The sequence below is a fragment of the Streptopelia decaocto genome (assembly GCF_964273445.1).
Source record: "Streptopelia decaocto genome assembly, chromosome: 4".
NCBI lineage: Eukaryota > Metazoa > Chordata > Aves > Columbiformes > Columbidae > Streptopelia > Streptopelia decaocto.
In genome coordinates, this window is record NC_138658.1 from 6,438,650 (window position 1) to 6,454,986 (window position 16,337).

A 16,337-nucleotide genomic window follows, 5' to 3' on the forward strand; every position below is an offset into this window, starting at 1 on the left:
GATGTAGTTCTGTAATGTGAGTTATGGGCATGACATGTTTTTACCACCTACTGGTAACTGTGGTAGGTTAAGCTTTATGCATTCTCCTGCCTTTTTTGTGTAGTTGAACAAAACAGAAATGTGTAACTCTGAAAGAGCTGCAGTGATTTATTTTACAAGTTAGCTCATACCTTTAGGTCCTAGATCAAAATTACTCTGAATAAGGCAGATTTATTTTCCAGTGTGTGTGTTTATGCAATTGCATAATTTGCAAAGAATTGCAAAAAAGTAAATAGAAAGTGAGCTGAAGTACAGATCTTGACGTTGTGGTCTGTTAATACCACAGGAAAAACCACCGGTTCCAGGTGAAGGACAAAGCATAGAGGAGAGCTTGTTTCACCAACATGCAAGTCTTCTTATAAAGTTGGCACTTGGGAATGTATGTAGCGATCTTAAGATTGGGAGTCTGCTGTGTATTCAGCAGTGTAAGATGATCCAGTAGAGGTTTGTGAGGCTGACTAGTATGTAATCACCTCTGGGTTGAAGCACAAATTAATTTCTGTGTTTGGGCAAACAGAATTTTAAGGAGCTGTGATTCAGAGTCAGAATAAATAAGGGGCCATGTGTGGCTTGGGAAGAGAGGGCAGAAGCAAGGCCACTTAAGCATATGGCCGGCATAGTTTGTTTCAGATGCTGGTATTCTTATGTGTGTTTTTAGACTTTGGAGAGGTGAAAATAGAAGTTCAAGGACAGGTTGAACATCAGCAGTCTGTCATTTTGAGGGAGATTTGAATGGAGGGATGCAGAAAGAACAATCAAAGGGCAACTTCTGTCAATGAAAGAGTCTTGTGGGCATTACACAAGAAAAAAGATGCAAGGGATGAGAAAAAAAACTATTAAGGAACAGAAAGGAAGTGGAAAACCAGATAAAAATAATTGAAGAATTATACACAAAATTATATCCAAGGCTGTTTTGATGGAAGATGCAGCTAGGAGTGTTGGAAAACCCAATAAGAGTTAAATTGATAGAGATACTCCACTAGGAAAGCTCAGGGATTTCCATTGTTTGCCACAAATGAAGAGGAGGAGTTAGGCAGGCAGGAACCAGGCAGTACAACTGTCTGGTTGGGACTCTACAAAACAGTGCTTTGGTAATCAAGTGATAAGTCATTAACATTAAAATTATAGATGAGAAGAAATAGAGGGGACAGCATGTGGTGGTCACCCCTGTCCTCCAAAGTTGGGCAGCTTGGTGCAGGGGAACTGACAAAACCGGAGAGGGACTTGCAAAGGGAACTGTGTGCAGGGAGAAAATACAGATGAAATTTAAAAAACCTGACATTATAGACTCATAATAAATTGATTGAATGTGTTTTTGATTTATTGTTTTTATGCAGCAATTAAAAATAACAGTTCAGAATGTTTGAGTCATGCTCATACAGCACTAGCAGCCAGTAGTGACTGAGAAGATGGGTGGCTTCTGGCTTTCACACAAGCATAACACGTGCTGACAGCATGTGCATTTCACTAGAAATTCCTTCTCCTTTTCTCCCATACCTCAAAAGAAAGAAAAACCCAACCCTAAACTCAAACCACTCACTCATGTTTCAGTTCCTTTTATTATTTTTACAGGAAATAGAATTTGTCCTGAAATTTAGGTGAGATTTAAATGTGGTATTTATCGTCTTGTTTTTGAGGGAAAGGTAATTTTTACCAACCTTTAAAATAGATTTATGGCCAAATAAAAAGCTGTAGAATACCTTCCTTGACTCTGAACTTGGTGGGAACCCAGACAGAGCAAAATTAAAATTATCAAACTAAAATGAATAACCATGAGACCAGAGTTTATTTCTAGTACCTCTTGAATGAGCTGGGCAACAATTGTAATGGAAAGTTTAAGTGTAGTTTATTCTATGGCTTAGATAAATAAGCGGCAGTTGGCTAATTGTGAAGATAGCTGTGCTTAGGATTTCTTCCTGTCTCAGTGCACATTACTACCCAACGGGAGTGCCAGTTTAATGCTTCCAGAGAGAAATCCTTGGACAAATAGTAGGTCTTCGTTGAGCTTGATTCAACAACAAGTTAGCAGTTTTGTTTTTAGTGGCAAGCTTGTCTGTAGCAGTGTATCTTCAACTCCTGTTTAAAGCAATTACTATTATAAAGCTGCTTTTGGCAACCTTTTCAGATTCTACAAATGGCTTGGTGAGAGTAGCTTCATTCCTGAGAGGAGATGCTGTGGAATGGCTCTGTGGTGGTGGCTGAGCTACAGATGTTGTGACGCTTGCTCTAAAGCACTTTTCTCTTGCATATAGAGATGCCTCAGTTGTAACGTTGTATTGAACTTCAGCAGCTGTGTATAAATAAGATGCATAATACTTAAGTAGCCAAAGTGCATAGAATGTACTCTAATAAACAGGTTTTCTTACAGTACATTATTTGGCAGCAGACGTAGGTTTTCAGATACCTGTTTAATGTGCAAATAAGGCGTTGTATGATGCTTTGAACTTATGGATAGTGGTTTGCTAACTTTCCTTATGGTAGCAGAGATTTTTGAGCTGCAGGCTGCTGAGGGGCTGAGATCTCCTTTAACTAAGACATTTAAAAACAAAAGAGATATCTGTCATGCGATTTAAGTGCATTTCATAATTGTGTCTTGAGACTAGGATGTAAACTAGATTAGGAGTTACCTGTATGTCATACAAGACATTAAAAACTGCATAATACGGAGCTAAGTTTGAGATGTATTGGACTAGATGATCTCTTGAAGATCCCACAGATCCAACTGCTTGATTTAATAACAGGCCTATGTTACATGTTTCATATCTGTAGACAATTGTATGATATTTGTTTTAAACAAACCCTAATACATAATTTATTGTCTATAGTAGTACGATATCTGACCTACTTGGTTAACTGAGAGAATTAAGCAAAACATCTGATTCCTAATACAAACATATTTGACATTCTGAATTAGAGGAACGTGTTCATTTCTAAATGAAATTAAAATCTCATTTATTTTGTTACTGAATTTTATGAGGCTTTTCATCTTCAAGTATGAGGTCTTTTTTTTCTGTCTGAGCTGCTGCTAATTTACAGTCTGTGCAATTGAGAGAGGGACCAAGACTTCAAGAAAGTCAGCTAAACTAAAGTCGCCACAGGTTCAACTATTGGACTTCAACACTTCACACAAAGCCGATCCCATGGTGCTTTGTGTTTTTTAAAGCGTAATTATTACTTAACACTGTCTCACTCCATAATATGGATTTTCTTTAAAGTGCTGTTGAAACATCATGGAATCTTTCAAAAACATATTTCTAGTCATTCCTGTTTCTGTACTGTAGTTCAGATCACATCTTTTTCCCCAGTGTCTTCAAAGTCATGAGGTTGGTCTTCATAATCTTCATTTTGCTGCCATCACCTCTAATTAGTCTTGGGTCTATCACATCAGGAAGATGTGAGTCTCAGTGTCTAAATGAGCTCTTACAAAAAGATCTTTTTCTGTTTAAGACTACAGTAATTGTGTTCAAGTACAATGTTCTAGAAGTTTTTAGTGACGTATCAGTTGCTTTTCCGTCAAATCTGTCCGGTACCCAAGGGCGTGCTTTTTGAAACATACATTTTAGTAGTCTAAGTAGCCCCTTTCCCTAATGCTTTAACAAAGAGATGTTTCTGAATCTGAATCCCGTTTCTTTGTTGCTGGACAGTGTTTATTGGGAAAAAACCCCAAACTTTAACTAGAAACATCCTTCTCTGTTGCCTTTTAAGATATTCCTTAAGACATTTGTCAGAAAGGGGCTGCACCATTGTGTTAGGATGATCCCATCGAGAGCAGTGCTGTAGATTTCAAACAAGGTATGATGCTCTCAGAGGAAATCACTGACATGTATATATGTATGCGATGTTTAAACAGAAAAATGCCCTGATAATGAGGGGCAAATGCAGTCCTAAAGTGGAGCAAACTCATTCTACACTAACAGTTCCTTCTGTAGATGCATTTGTGGGAACTGGTGATTCTTGATGCTTTCAATCTTATGGAAAAGACTGTAGAACATCAGAGATGTATTAGCATAGTTCTTCCACAACCAAAACTAATTTATCATTTCTATTTTGATTTTGTTTAATTCAACCCTGTTGAAGAGCTTGGCTGGAATGCAAGCTACATTTTTGAGTGCCTTCTGACAGATTTCTGTTAAATTACATCCTTAATGTATCCAGTTTTATGATACAGCCTGTTGTCAGATTAATTAATATTGCAGCTGGATCTAGTTAGTTAGTTTGCGGATTCCAAATGATACTGTTTAAAAAATGAACTTAAAGCCAGGGTAAACAGTAAATCCTGATTACAGAGTATTCAACTTCTGCCAGTCTTGCTTAAACAGTAGAATTTTGTGTCTGCAGTTTCTCATACAATGATAAACAACATTTTAGAGCATAGTAAATAATCTAATTTTCCAGTAGGTTGAAACAATATGCTTACTAATAGAAAGACATTTCTAATAAAAAAAGACTTGGAAAAGTTGTTTAAAATTTTCAGCTTTAAAGTGGTTTCCAGAGTTATGCAGGATTCGTTGTGCTCTGAAAATATTCTTGTTAGCTAATCCTACATCAGTAGAAATACATTTGTGCATGAATTCTTGTATTTCTTCAAAAGCAATGCTTGTTCTATTATTGAAGTTTTAAGTTAGTGTTATGAATTTTATTGGTGTTCCATTGAGAGAAGTACCAAAAACCATCTTACTTTCTATTACTTATTGGAGTTCTGTATTTATGCTTCATTTGGAGAATTAAAAATTACCTGGCAAATTTGACTCTGGAAGCAGAACAGACCATCGAGTTCACATTCTGAGATTGGCTCTGTACAGCAGACTGAGTAATAAATGCTTGGAATGTTCTGCGTAGAAGTGGCTTGGATGTGTGCAGTGATAAAGCACCATGTAACAGTCAGTGCTGCTTTTACTTTTACCCTGTCCTTTTTTTCATCCAAAAGAAAAAAAAGTCATTCCCATGCTAGAATCCAGTCGCCTAAAAGGGGGAGGTTCAGGCAAAGCGTTGCTTAATAAGCAGGTAAAGAGTGTTGCTTTATAGAGGAGAACTGTGAATGCATGGATTTGTGCTACTGCCTGCCAGTGACCGAACGATGGCTTTGTTTGTATGTCGCCTGTGACATGGATGTACACATTTTCCATATAGCTGGGGTGTGTTTCACTTTTACCCAGTTTAATGGCATGAATGGTAGTACATACATGCACAGAGACAGCAAGTGAAGGCACAGCACCAGCTTGCTGATCAGGTGTTAAAAGGGTTTAATATCCCAGAAACAGCACAACATAGTGGTGTACAAAAATAGACGGCTAACGAGTATCTCACTCTTCCCACATGAATTGGGGTGGTGGTTACTTTTGCAAGTGCACTTGATGTTTGAACAGTGGTATTTGAAGCCTGTAATGATGCTGGAGGGAGGTACTGTTTGTTAGGTCGTTGCCATTTGTTTCAAAGTAAAGCACTGTTAGCTGTGGCTGGAGTGGAAGAATAACGAGTATTCCTCTATTTGCAGCTATATGCCAGCCAGGATGCAAACATGGTGAATGTGTTGGGCCAAACAAGTGCAAGTGCCACCCGGGATTCACTGGAAAAACCTGCAACCAAGGTAAGACAGTCAAGTCCAAGAAAGAGAATTCTTGAAATCACAGAACATGTGATGGTATAAAGATCATAAACAGAATTGTAATATGTGATTTATTAGATTTTGATGCCCAAGACACATTCACATACAAAGGTATCTCAATGAGACTGTTTTCTTTTCCAGTTGTCTCAGCCTACAGAAAAAGTTAATAAGTTTTCGGAGTGCTGAGGAAGTATGGTAGAAAATTTAGAACTTTGTTGTTCGAAGGTGTACCGTGATGTTTGCTAACCTTCTTTTGACATGCTGATTTTAGAGTGAATTATTTTCTTTAAAAATAGATACCTATTTATATTCAGATTTACTAATCCTTCTCAAACTGATGTGGAAATGAATATTGTATTTTTCAGTTTTAAGTCCATTTATTCTGTCATCTCTCAAATTACCCTGTCTCCTTTTCCTTTTACTCTGGGCAGACATTTTAAAGGAAGAGTTGTTATGATTTTATTATTCTACACCTGCTTTGGTCAGTCTGGAACTTTTTCAGTTGACATTGCAGTGAACTAACAGTTATGTATATATGTAATCATTTTTCTATGTACTAATTACTTTAACAATATCAAAGAATGCTGTGCAGGTTGCTGGAGGCTGCAGTCTTGAACTAAACTATTCACTTTCCACTCAGTGCTAAGGAAGGAAAAAATTGTGGTGATTAAGGATTAAAGGAAACCTTTTAGGTGGTATTGCTCAAATATTCTTGCATGGTATTGGTGGCAGAGTTGCCACGGCAGATGTGCATGAGATTTCTGAGCGGGCTGCTGACTGTGGTGTCTCAAATGTGTCCCAGCTCAGGTCACTACAGCTAATATCTGTTCTGTTATATGGTGAGACACTGGAGCTGGGGTCAGGGTGTGTGTTCTGGCCAGGTGCTGATTCCATGTTAGGATAAGACCTGAATGTGCATAGTGGATGCAGAGTCTGCTGGGAGGAAGTTCAAATCACACAGGATAAGTGTGGCCTGTGTTATTATACCTTAATATAGCATGTATCCTGCTCAGTCCATGGGCCATCTTTCTCATTTATCTTCTAGAATAATGATTAGTAATAACAGAAAGTAATAGTGTTGACAGAAGAAATGTTGGAGTTCTCCTTCAGAGACAGAAGTCTTTCTAGGATGTGTGAATGGTGCTAGGCTGTAAAGTATGCTCAGGTTCTTGGTGAAAGATGTTCTTAGAGTACAAGCACTGATAAACTGTCTTTACATCTCATCCTTTTATCGGCCTCGTGGATCGAGTGTATTCCAGGGACCAATGCAACACAAGAACCTGGCCTCACAGCGGAACTGTTGAACCTGGCCTGTCTGACACGTATCCCTGGATACGTGTCCTTTTCCAGTGGCAGTGCAGCAGCTGTGGCGATCTAGACCTTGCTTTGGGTCACTCACACCTTAGGATTAGCTGATACTCTTTTATTATGTTGCGATCAGCAGCAACTGAATTGCAGTGACTTGCACAAGAGCTAACCATGTGCTCCCTCACAGCCTTTGAATCTTCTGAGTGGTTTTAGTGTTTCCTTTCTAGCTTTTGATTCCACATTTGCAGCTGCAAACAGTCAAGGAAAAAGTTGAGTAACTTGAAAGAAAATACCCTGTACCAGCTCTCTAATTTATAGTGATAATGACAGAACTAATATTTCTTTCAAAGTATTTTCATCAGAAAATTGATACCTGCCCTTCAATAAGATGTCTGTTCACAGACAATGTGAGTAGTTGTAAACTTGTGATTTTTGCTAGCAATCTAAAGCGTATGCAGGTTATCTTCTTTTGGCTGGGAAATGCTTTCTTTATGCAAAGCATGTCACGCCACTTTTCTGAAACTTACTGTCCTCTTAACCTGTTTATTCCAGGAACATGATGCAAAGTTTGTGATTTTCTCTTTTGGTAACACGACTCTTGTCAGCACTTTATATATGTAGATATAGATATAATTTTTTTTCAAATGATGAAGTAATGCGTATTACAAAGATCTCGTAATTTCCTTTTTATTATGCCTTCTTCCCATCCTGTGAAGATGAGCAGCTCTATACAAGTCCCCCTGATCAGAGCAGTGAAGCACTTCTGTTCCACTTTCTGGATGATCATGCAAGAAATTTAGCATCAAGGGTTGAGACAATCCAGTATTTCAGGTGGTGTGCTCCTTCTGCCTGCACAGCATGAAACAGTAATACAATTTCTTGCAAAGGGGTTGGAGGCTAATAACAAATGGCTGCGATATGAATGCTGAACCTGCCAGTGTTGTTAGAATACAGAGCAAAAATCTGATTGTCTTTCCTTGATGCTGCGTGTCTGGATTCTGAAAAGGCTTGACTGTCCACCGTACTCATGGTCATAACTTGCTTTTGTTTCTTTCCTCTGTTCTTCTTTCAGGGCATGCACTTTTTATTTGTTTCTGAGTTCCTTTTTAAAGTGAGGATGATAGAAATTGTTTATCAGGTTAAATACAAAACTGATTTACATGAAGTTGGAAGTTAAAGAAAATGAGGGTTGTTAACTTTTGCATTTGGCAGCTGTTGATTAATCAGACTAAGTGATGTGAACAAAGCGCTCTCAGGGTGATACAAACCTCTCATAATGAAGTTTGACATGGTAGTGTGATGATAGTTGCTGGAAATGAAAGCTGATCTACTGTTTATGGTATGGTGACAACAGTTTCATTTTTGTCTTGGTTTCTAGTCCCTGTCTCTGTTTTCAGAGTCCGAGTAGATTTAGTATTGAATATTTGACCTCTATGCTGCCTGATCCACCTTAGCTAATAGGCAGAAAAAGGCTGGAAAGGTTTGAGTGCTGGAGTCTTCTACAGAAGCTAATTAAAGAAAATAAGAGTGCACTGCATCCTCCTATGAGTGCCCCATTGTTAAGTGTACGCTAAAGTTGGTCATTATTCAAAATCACGTGTGATGCTGTGCAGCAGTCAAAGAAGTTGCATCCAGATTTACCAGTATAGCACTGTCATTCTTTCTGTTCACATTTCAATTTCATTTCTTCAAAAACAAAATACTTGTGCGCAGCACTTGGTGCTTATATATGGACCTGCTTTCCATAGTGCCCAAAGTTGTCAGTCTGTTTTTTATGTACAGTGCTGTCTTACGTTAGTTGGAAATTGAGTGCTGCTTTTGCGCTGACATTTGTAGGCAACATGGGCTGAACAATGACATTCTTAAGTGCAGGACGGTGAGTGGACATTCCACAAAAAAATTAAAAGGATTTGTGAAACCTTTCAATCTGTTGGGCTATGTATTTTAAATTCCAGTGTGAGATTATAAGTGACTAAAAGAAATTATGATATTTTATTAAAAAGAAAAAGGATGTGAAAGTGTTATTTTTATTAACCTTTGAGTTTATACATTTTAGCTCTCATTTATTTTTAGAGGAAACTTACGCTATTTTCTTATTTCCTCTTTTGATGCATAGACATTTATACTGAGATGTCTTTATAGATACTGCTTGAAATACACAATTGATGATAAGTAACCTGGTGTTTTTTAAGCCAGGATTTGTTCAAGAGGCATGTTGCTATAGCTGACTTTTTGACCGCTAACGTTAGACCCGGGTTGTTCTTGGAAAAATAGACCTTGCTTAAGGAAGAAGAAACACAGAAGCAGGTAGAGTATGTGAACAGCAGGAATGTTTCTGTGCTCCCCCAGTCTGTGTGCAGTCCATCCAGCCTCTTCACGCTGTTTCACGTTGTAGCGCGGCAGAGCAGGAACGCTGATAGCAGATCCATGCAGGCTTTATGAGGAACCCGTGGGACCTGCCAGTAACCACACAATGTGCCTCCCAGGAAACTGAGCGGAGCTTGTCATGCAGTTTCCAAGCGTGTATCTGTCTGCACGGGGGGAAAAGGAGACAAAGAGAACTTGCGTTTTGGGGAAAAAAGATGAGCTGAGCATACGCTCTAACACACTTCACCTATTTATAGGTTGGCTTCTCTCTTAAGCAGCCACAGCACTGCCAGGACTCATTTTCTTAAACAGTAGCATTCATTCTGACTCCATAAGGTTAAAAACATCTTGATAGCTAATTTCCAAGGCAAAAGTGAAAACCTATGACATGTGAGGTTTAGGTTTAAGTGGAGTTGTGCTAACAGCCTGTTTCCGCTGACCTTAGCTTTCTGTTACGTTAGCCAAGGTTAAAAATTATGTTTTTTTCCAAGGCACAGACGTTTTACTTTCAGAATGTTTTTAAGATGTGAATCAAAGGAGTCAAAAGCTGATGTGACAGCATTTGTTCACAGGCAGGCAGAAACAGAATGAAGCAAAAACCATAGAAATAATTTAGTCAAAATTCCACAGACAGAAAGCGTGTGATATTTTGTTTGCCCTTAAGTTTATTTTACAGGTACAATTTCCTGCTCATAATGTAGATCTCATCTGACTTGATGGCAGTTGGTGATGGAATGTGGTATACAGGTGATACAGCAAAGGTGCAGCTCTTGGGGGCATGTTCCAAAGCTCTGCAGGCTGCACTCTGTGTGACTTTCCTCTTAAGGATCAGGAAGATCTTCACTGGCTTAAGGCTGGGAGGAGTTCTTATTCCTTTAAAACAACAGTTTTGTTAGTTTGCTCCTACTCTACCTAGGCTTTTTTGTTGCTCAACAATCGTTTTTAGGAGACAAATCTATCAAGACCTACATTTCCCAGGTAAAAGGCATGAAGTAAAACCAAACTATCTACTAGATATTACAATATCTACCAGAAGGAAGGAGTTGCTCAGCCTTCAGTTACTTTCACTTGAACAAGACCTTTCCCAGGTTTCATTCCTGGATGTTAAAGATGATAATACAGCTTTATTTTGGCTCCTTTATGGGGTGTTTTGCAGGTGCTGAGCTTTTGAGTAGGTGGGGGATCCATTACAAATTTTTATTTATTGCTATACCCAAACACTGGAGATATGCCATTTCTGTAAAAATGCTCTTTAATTGAATAGCATCACCAACAGAGGTGGTGGCAGCTCCAAAGGCTAATTTCTATTTTCCAATACAGTTGTTGCACCTTCTTTTTAATGCCAGGTTATTCTCAGAGTACATTACTAATAGGTGTCTATTTGTCAGTACCAGAGCTTTCATTTCTGTACTAAGAATATTTCATACCAAATGGTGGTGTAGTACTTGGAGTCCTATAGAAAGATCTAATTATTTAAGGCTCATAATGCAGGATGGTAAGCTGAGAACAGTCATAAACTCTTATTGCTTTCAACTTTAGATCTGTGGTTGTAGCTCTGGAAATAAGTGTGAGACAGTTCTTAAGGGTAAAGTGTTCAAGAGTATCTAAACTTGGGGGCTGAAGCGCAGTGGGATGTAAGCAATAGGAGTTAACACAGGCACTGTTCAAATCCTGCCTTGTCAGCTCCATTTCAGCATTACCTTTCCTCATTGTCTCCCTTCCTCTACTTAAGTATTTTATCCTTAGCTCTGTTATGCATTTGTTTTGTAAAGTGATGCTTTTTGTACAGAAGAGAAAGAATACAGTTATTTTAGACTTAGAAGCCTTTCCTTTCTCTTACTTCAGAATGATTTTTGTCCGTAAATCTCAGAATGGTCACTAGTGTGGGCTCTGTGGGGATAGTTTTATGAATTGAAGTCAACTCTAACAGAGTTTTTGAGCTTAGCAATGACTTATTTAACACGTGTTGCATGTGTAATAAATATGTTCGTGCAGCTATAATGTCTGTTAGGACCTACTTAATTGTAAGCTTTACAGAAAAGAAAAAAGCAGCTTTTTGCGCTGCCCAAAGAGGTTTGCCTCCCAAAATGCGAGCTTTCACCTCTTTATTATTGAGCATTTTTATGTAAGGTTTTTTTTTTTTTTACACAAAAATTTTCATGATGAAAACTTTCCCTTTCCCTCCAGCATAACCATTTGCTGCTTTTACGTATGCATGTGCTCGATCAATAGTCACAACTCTTAGCTGAAGGTCACGCTTTCACTGTAGAAAACGTACGTCTCTTTGACAGCTGTTGTTCTGAAACCCAGCAGGTACACTCTTGGAGAAATAGGTTCTTCTGGTAACTCCAAAAATGTTTTCACACTCCTGAAGAGTGAGAGCGGAGATGCTCTTCCTGTAGCACATGCTCTGCAGGAAGCCTGTGTGGACAGTCATCAGTCCTTGATTATCAGGCCCAGGTCCAACCCTTACTTTGGCAACCTTTCCTCACTGAGGCCTTGCTTGCGCTCACCTGGTCTTCCTTGCCACTCTAGGGGTAAACATTCCCTGTCAGGCTTCCTAGAAACATCTTCTTCAGTCTTCTGTAGGAAGAAAAGGAAAATTATGTCCCTTGCCACCACCCCCTCACAGCACAAGGGAGCAGGCAGAATTCTTATCCCTAAACCTGCTGCTTTTCCCGAGGCCTTGGAAAATGAAATAGAAAAGGTCATATCCAACAGTCAGGGGAAGGGTTGTGAGGACAGGCAAATACCCGTCTGCATGACGCTCATTCTTCCTTGGCTCCATGGAGATGGGAATGAAGTAGATCAGAACATAATAAATGTTACGACACATAAACAGGAACAGCAGTGACTTAACAGGGTGCTCATTACAGGCACTGGCAAAATCCTTGTGGCTGGTTTTGAATTGCATTGGTGACTTGTAGTCTGATACATTTATTTTCTTTTGATTGCTTTGCATCGTATCAGTCATAATGAAAGGGAAAACACAATTTTAGAATGTAATTTGAAAACACTGGCCCGAAACAAAATAAGATGAAGAATGGTGACCTCGTAAGCGATTACAGTGTTTCAAGATAATTTGAAATCCAAATCCTAGGAATTTGAAGAATTCCAGGTGTAGCTGTCTAGAAACAATGCTTTCTCTAACTTCTCCATAGTGAGCACAACTTTCTCTCACGCCATTTACAACAGAGAACTTTTTAAGGTTGCTACTTGTAGTGTCTTAAGTGATCAATTAATTACTGACTTCATTCTAACCAGAGGGATGTTTGTATTTCTGTTCTAATGAAATAATTGTGACTCTCTCAGTGTAACAGACCTCCAGACAGCATTGTGCAGTATTAGAGATGAGGGTCAGTAACTCAGTTGTTGAAGTACTTGCTGGCTCGATTTTTGCATAAATTTATTTATTTCCACCTTTATTGTCATCTTTACTCATCTGTATGCAAATAACTAAGTGACAAATTATTCTGCTTTACCCAGATAAAACCAATACATATTCTTGGAAGAGAATTCTGAAGGAATTCCTCACTCAGTCTTTACTTCTTGTTAGAAGCCTTGTCTACTAATACAAAAATTGTGGGTTGAATATTCTCAGTTTCAGTCATGTATTGGATTGTACATCTGAAGTACTAGCCTTCATGAGTAGTCCTTGACAAATATTACTGATGTTAGATACTTTTTCTCGCTGTTTTCTAGATAGTAAGAAATACATTTTCTCTGTGAGATTGTTTTAAGTAGGTTAGCATCAGCTTTCTTACCTTCCTTTGCGACTAATTTTGAAGCATGATAGTGAATCACTGAGTCGCTCTCAGAATCACTGACAGTGATTGCAGCAGTGACATTTGCTTTCTCCCTCCTCCAGAGTCCTGGCTGCTCCTGGACAAGGCATAAACGTGAATAGTGGCGAGATGCTGGCAGACTGAGCTTGTGCCTTCCCTAAGGAAACTGCTGTTGGCACTTAATGCTAATACTGTCATTTCTGAACGGATATCTGTGAAACGCAGGAAAACATTCCACTTAGCAGGGGGGCTTCTTCATGGACACTTGCTATCAGCTGGACTGCATATAAAAACCTAATTGCCATATTTTTCCTTCTTTCTCCAGGCACTTGAACTAGCAGCTTGTTTCTAGCAACTTTTCCACTTTATATGTTTTCTCTTCCCACCCGCTTCCTTTGTGCCCTTCATTTCAGATCTAAATGAGTGTGGACTAAAGCCGCGGCCGTGCAAACACCGGTGTATGAATACCTACGGCAGCTACAAGTGCTACTGTTTGAACGGCTACATGCTTATGCCAGATGGAACGTGCTCAAGTATGGCAAGGCTTGTTGCTTGCTTTTTTCAAAATCCTCGAGATCCCGCTTGGGTTTCCCTGGGAAACTTTTATGAAATGAGTTCCAAAGTAAAAGATTAATCTTGATGGAAATCAGGCAGTTGCATAAGATGAGTGGTTTTTTTTTTTTCTAGTGAAAGCAGGCTGAACAAAACAAGAGCAAATATTTTGGGTTTTATTAGTTCTATTACAAGTTTCCCCAAAAGCATTCTTCAGTGCTGTAAATCACTGTTAATTGGCCTTCCAGGACAAGTGCTTGAGGTTTGCATTGCAGCAAGACACCTGCAGTTCTGCTCTGTTAATATCCTTACGAATGTAAAATCATTAAAGCTGCAGATGTTGGTGTTTGACTGGTATAAAATTGTGCTGTCATCTCCATGGAGATCAGGTTCCTACTTGCCCCCATAAAAGTGGCTATTTGGAGAGAAGTGGACAGAGAGAAGGGGAAAGAAATTACCTTTAGTTAGAGATGGTTCTGTTTTAAAATGGCAGTATTGTCCAGAAGGGTTTATAGTACATACTGGGCTTTACATTCCTCATAGGGGCTGCTTTCCCTGACAGAACTTGCTATAATTATGGTGGTTGTCTTTTTTTGTTCTTAGAGATGCAGTTTGTGGAAAAAAAATTACTGTGCTTTTTAAAGCCTGAATACTTGTCAAATTCAACAAGCTTTTTCCCACTTTTATTGTAATTATATGACATCTTAATTCTTCCACATTTTTAGTCATCTTCTGGTACTGATCAGAGTCCTTATCTAACTATGTTCAATTATTTTCCCTAGATGCCCTTTCCTGCTCCATGGCAAACTGTCAGTATGGCTGTGATGTACTGAAAGGTGAAGTCCGCTGCCGCTGCCCTTCTCCGGGTCTCCAGCTAGGGCCCGATGGCAGGACTTGCATAGGTAGGTGATCCCATGTAAATTCAATTTTTTTTTCTCCAAAATGTTTTTATCCTTATTCTGGATGCAGTTCAAGAGAGTTTATCAGATGTATTTGGAGTGCATCATACATGTAGTTTGAAGGTGTTACTAATGAGAATTGGGATAGGCATGTTGCTCAGGGGCTCTCAAGGGGTCTGTGTCAGAGGTCACCGGTGTTTTCCTCCTATTACTGGGTCATTTTAAACTATTGCTAATGGAGACTCCAAAATACCTGCCTGTGTGAATAAAGGAATGTGAAGGTCAGCTCTCCCTCAAACCCAACAAGGTGATGTGTAGGCTGAGGGGATGAAGAGGTAATTTGTGCAAATCGCTGGGATTATATTGGGACAAGGTGAAGGTCTGTGCATGCTCCCAGTATTAATGGGATTGAAGCTACCTTCTTCCATACTGTGAAAACTCCAGGTTAAAATAAACTCAGGAATTCAGACTGTATAAAAGTGAAATGTTTTTTTCTCACGTTTGTGAATGTGGAAAAGGTGCTTATGGTTAATCAGACTGTATTGTGCCACACTCTAGTATGGTCTCAAGAACAGTGTGATGTGTGATTTCATTAGTCATTAACCATACATCCTGAATGGACGTGATGCTCCAGTGATTTTATTATTTATATCCTATGCAGTGCTGCAGTTCCATAACCAGTAACAACACTTGCACTGAAAGAATGTGATAGAATGTGGATGCCCTGATCCTCCCTTTGGGTATCATGGCTGTTCACAGGGGAGATGGTTCTCTAAGTGGCTGACACATGCTGACCAAGAATTTGTTGGCAGAGCAAGGACAGATTCTAAATCTTCTGATGTGAGGAGCTTTCTGAAGTGCACGACTGGGACATCTATGTATACAAAAGAATGGGTAGAACAGGAGGAAAAAACCCATTGTTGTCACATGCCGAAGGGATTGAATTGTAATTAATCATGCTGTGGACATTAGAGCTGACAGATCTTTGGAAGAGACTTGTGCAATGCCATAGTGAGCTGAGTGATTTTAAGTACAAATTCAAGAAAGTTATACCAAGTATAGAAATTGGCTAGAAAAATACTTGCAAGATTCTCCTAGTGTGCATTTTTCTATGCAGGCAAACTTGATACTTTGAAATAAACAAAGTGCACTTTTAATGCCGAAGGCCAGCGCTCAAACCAGTTAGATGGAGCACTGTAAGTTCTTCAGTGTAGTTTTCAAAGAATCTTTCTTTTTTTGCCCAGAAAGGTGAAGAATTGTGTACCACGTTTCAACTGAGTGTGCATCATTCAGATTGATCTCGTAACTTATTTTTAAAAATTTCCACAAAAATGTCAGAGCAGCTTTGTACAATAGAAAGCAGTCAGAGCAAGTGGTGTCTGTCCTTTGTGGGCTGTAACATGATCTACTCCCCTGTTTTGTAAGAAGTGATAGTGACACACACACTTTTTGTGTTATTTCTCTATCAAGTTTGAGTCGTACTAAAACCAGTAAATACCTCCAAGAATTGAAGTAATTTGGGGCTACGCCTGCACCTTTTTCTCACATGTGTACAAGCCCATCACTGTTGGGGAGGTTGTCAGCTCCAGCAAGGGCCTGGATATTGCTGCGGTACAGAAGTGTAGATGATATTTAAAAAGAGAAAATCAAAATCAAAGTGTGCATTGGCTGCAGCTCATTAAATACTTGTTTGAGGAGAGTTTGAAAGACAGCTGGGAATGTAAAGCTTATTTTTAGCCCAGGTGGAAATTCCTCTAGGCGTTATTCTATTCTTGCTTTAAC

At 39.0% G+C, this 16,337-nt stretch overlaps 1 protein-coding gene across 3 annotated transcripts in view; it reads left to right on the forward strand.

Annotated features, from left to right (window-relative positions):
* Positions 1-16,337, forward strand: part of NPNT (nephronectin) — a 50,776-nt gene that overhangs the window by 12,471 nt on the left and 21,968 nt on the right. For all 3 annotated transcript variants that reach the window (XM_082051785.1, XM_082051787.1, XM_082051786.1), the window contains 3 exons: positions 5,534-5,626; positions 13,518-13,637; positions 14,439-14,558. In XM_082051785.1, the coding sequence (XP_081907911.1) occupies positions 5,534-5,626; positions 13,518-13,637; positions 14,439-14,558 (333 nt within the window). The remainder of the gene's footprint in view (positions 1-5,533; positions 5,627-13,517; positions 13,638-14,438; positions 14,559-16,337) is intronic.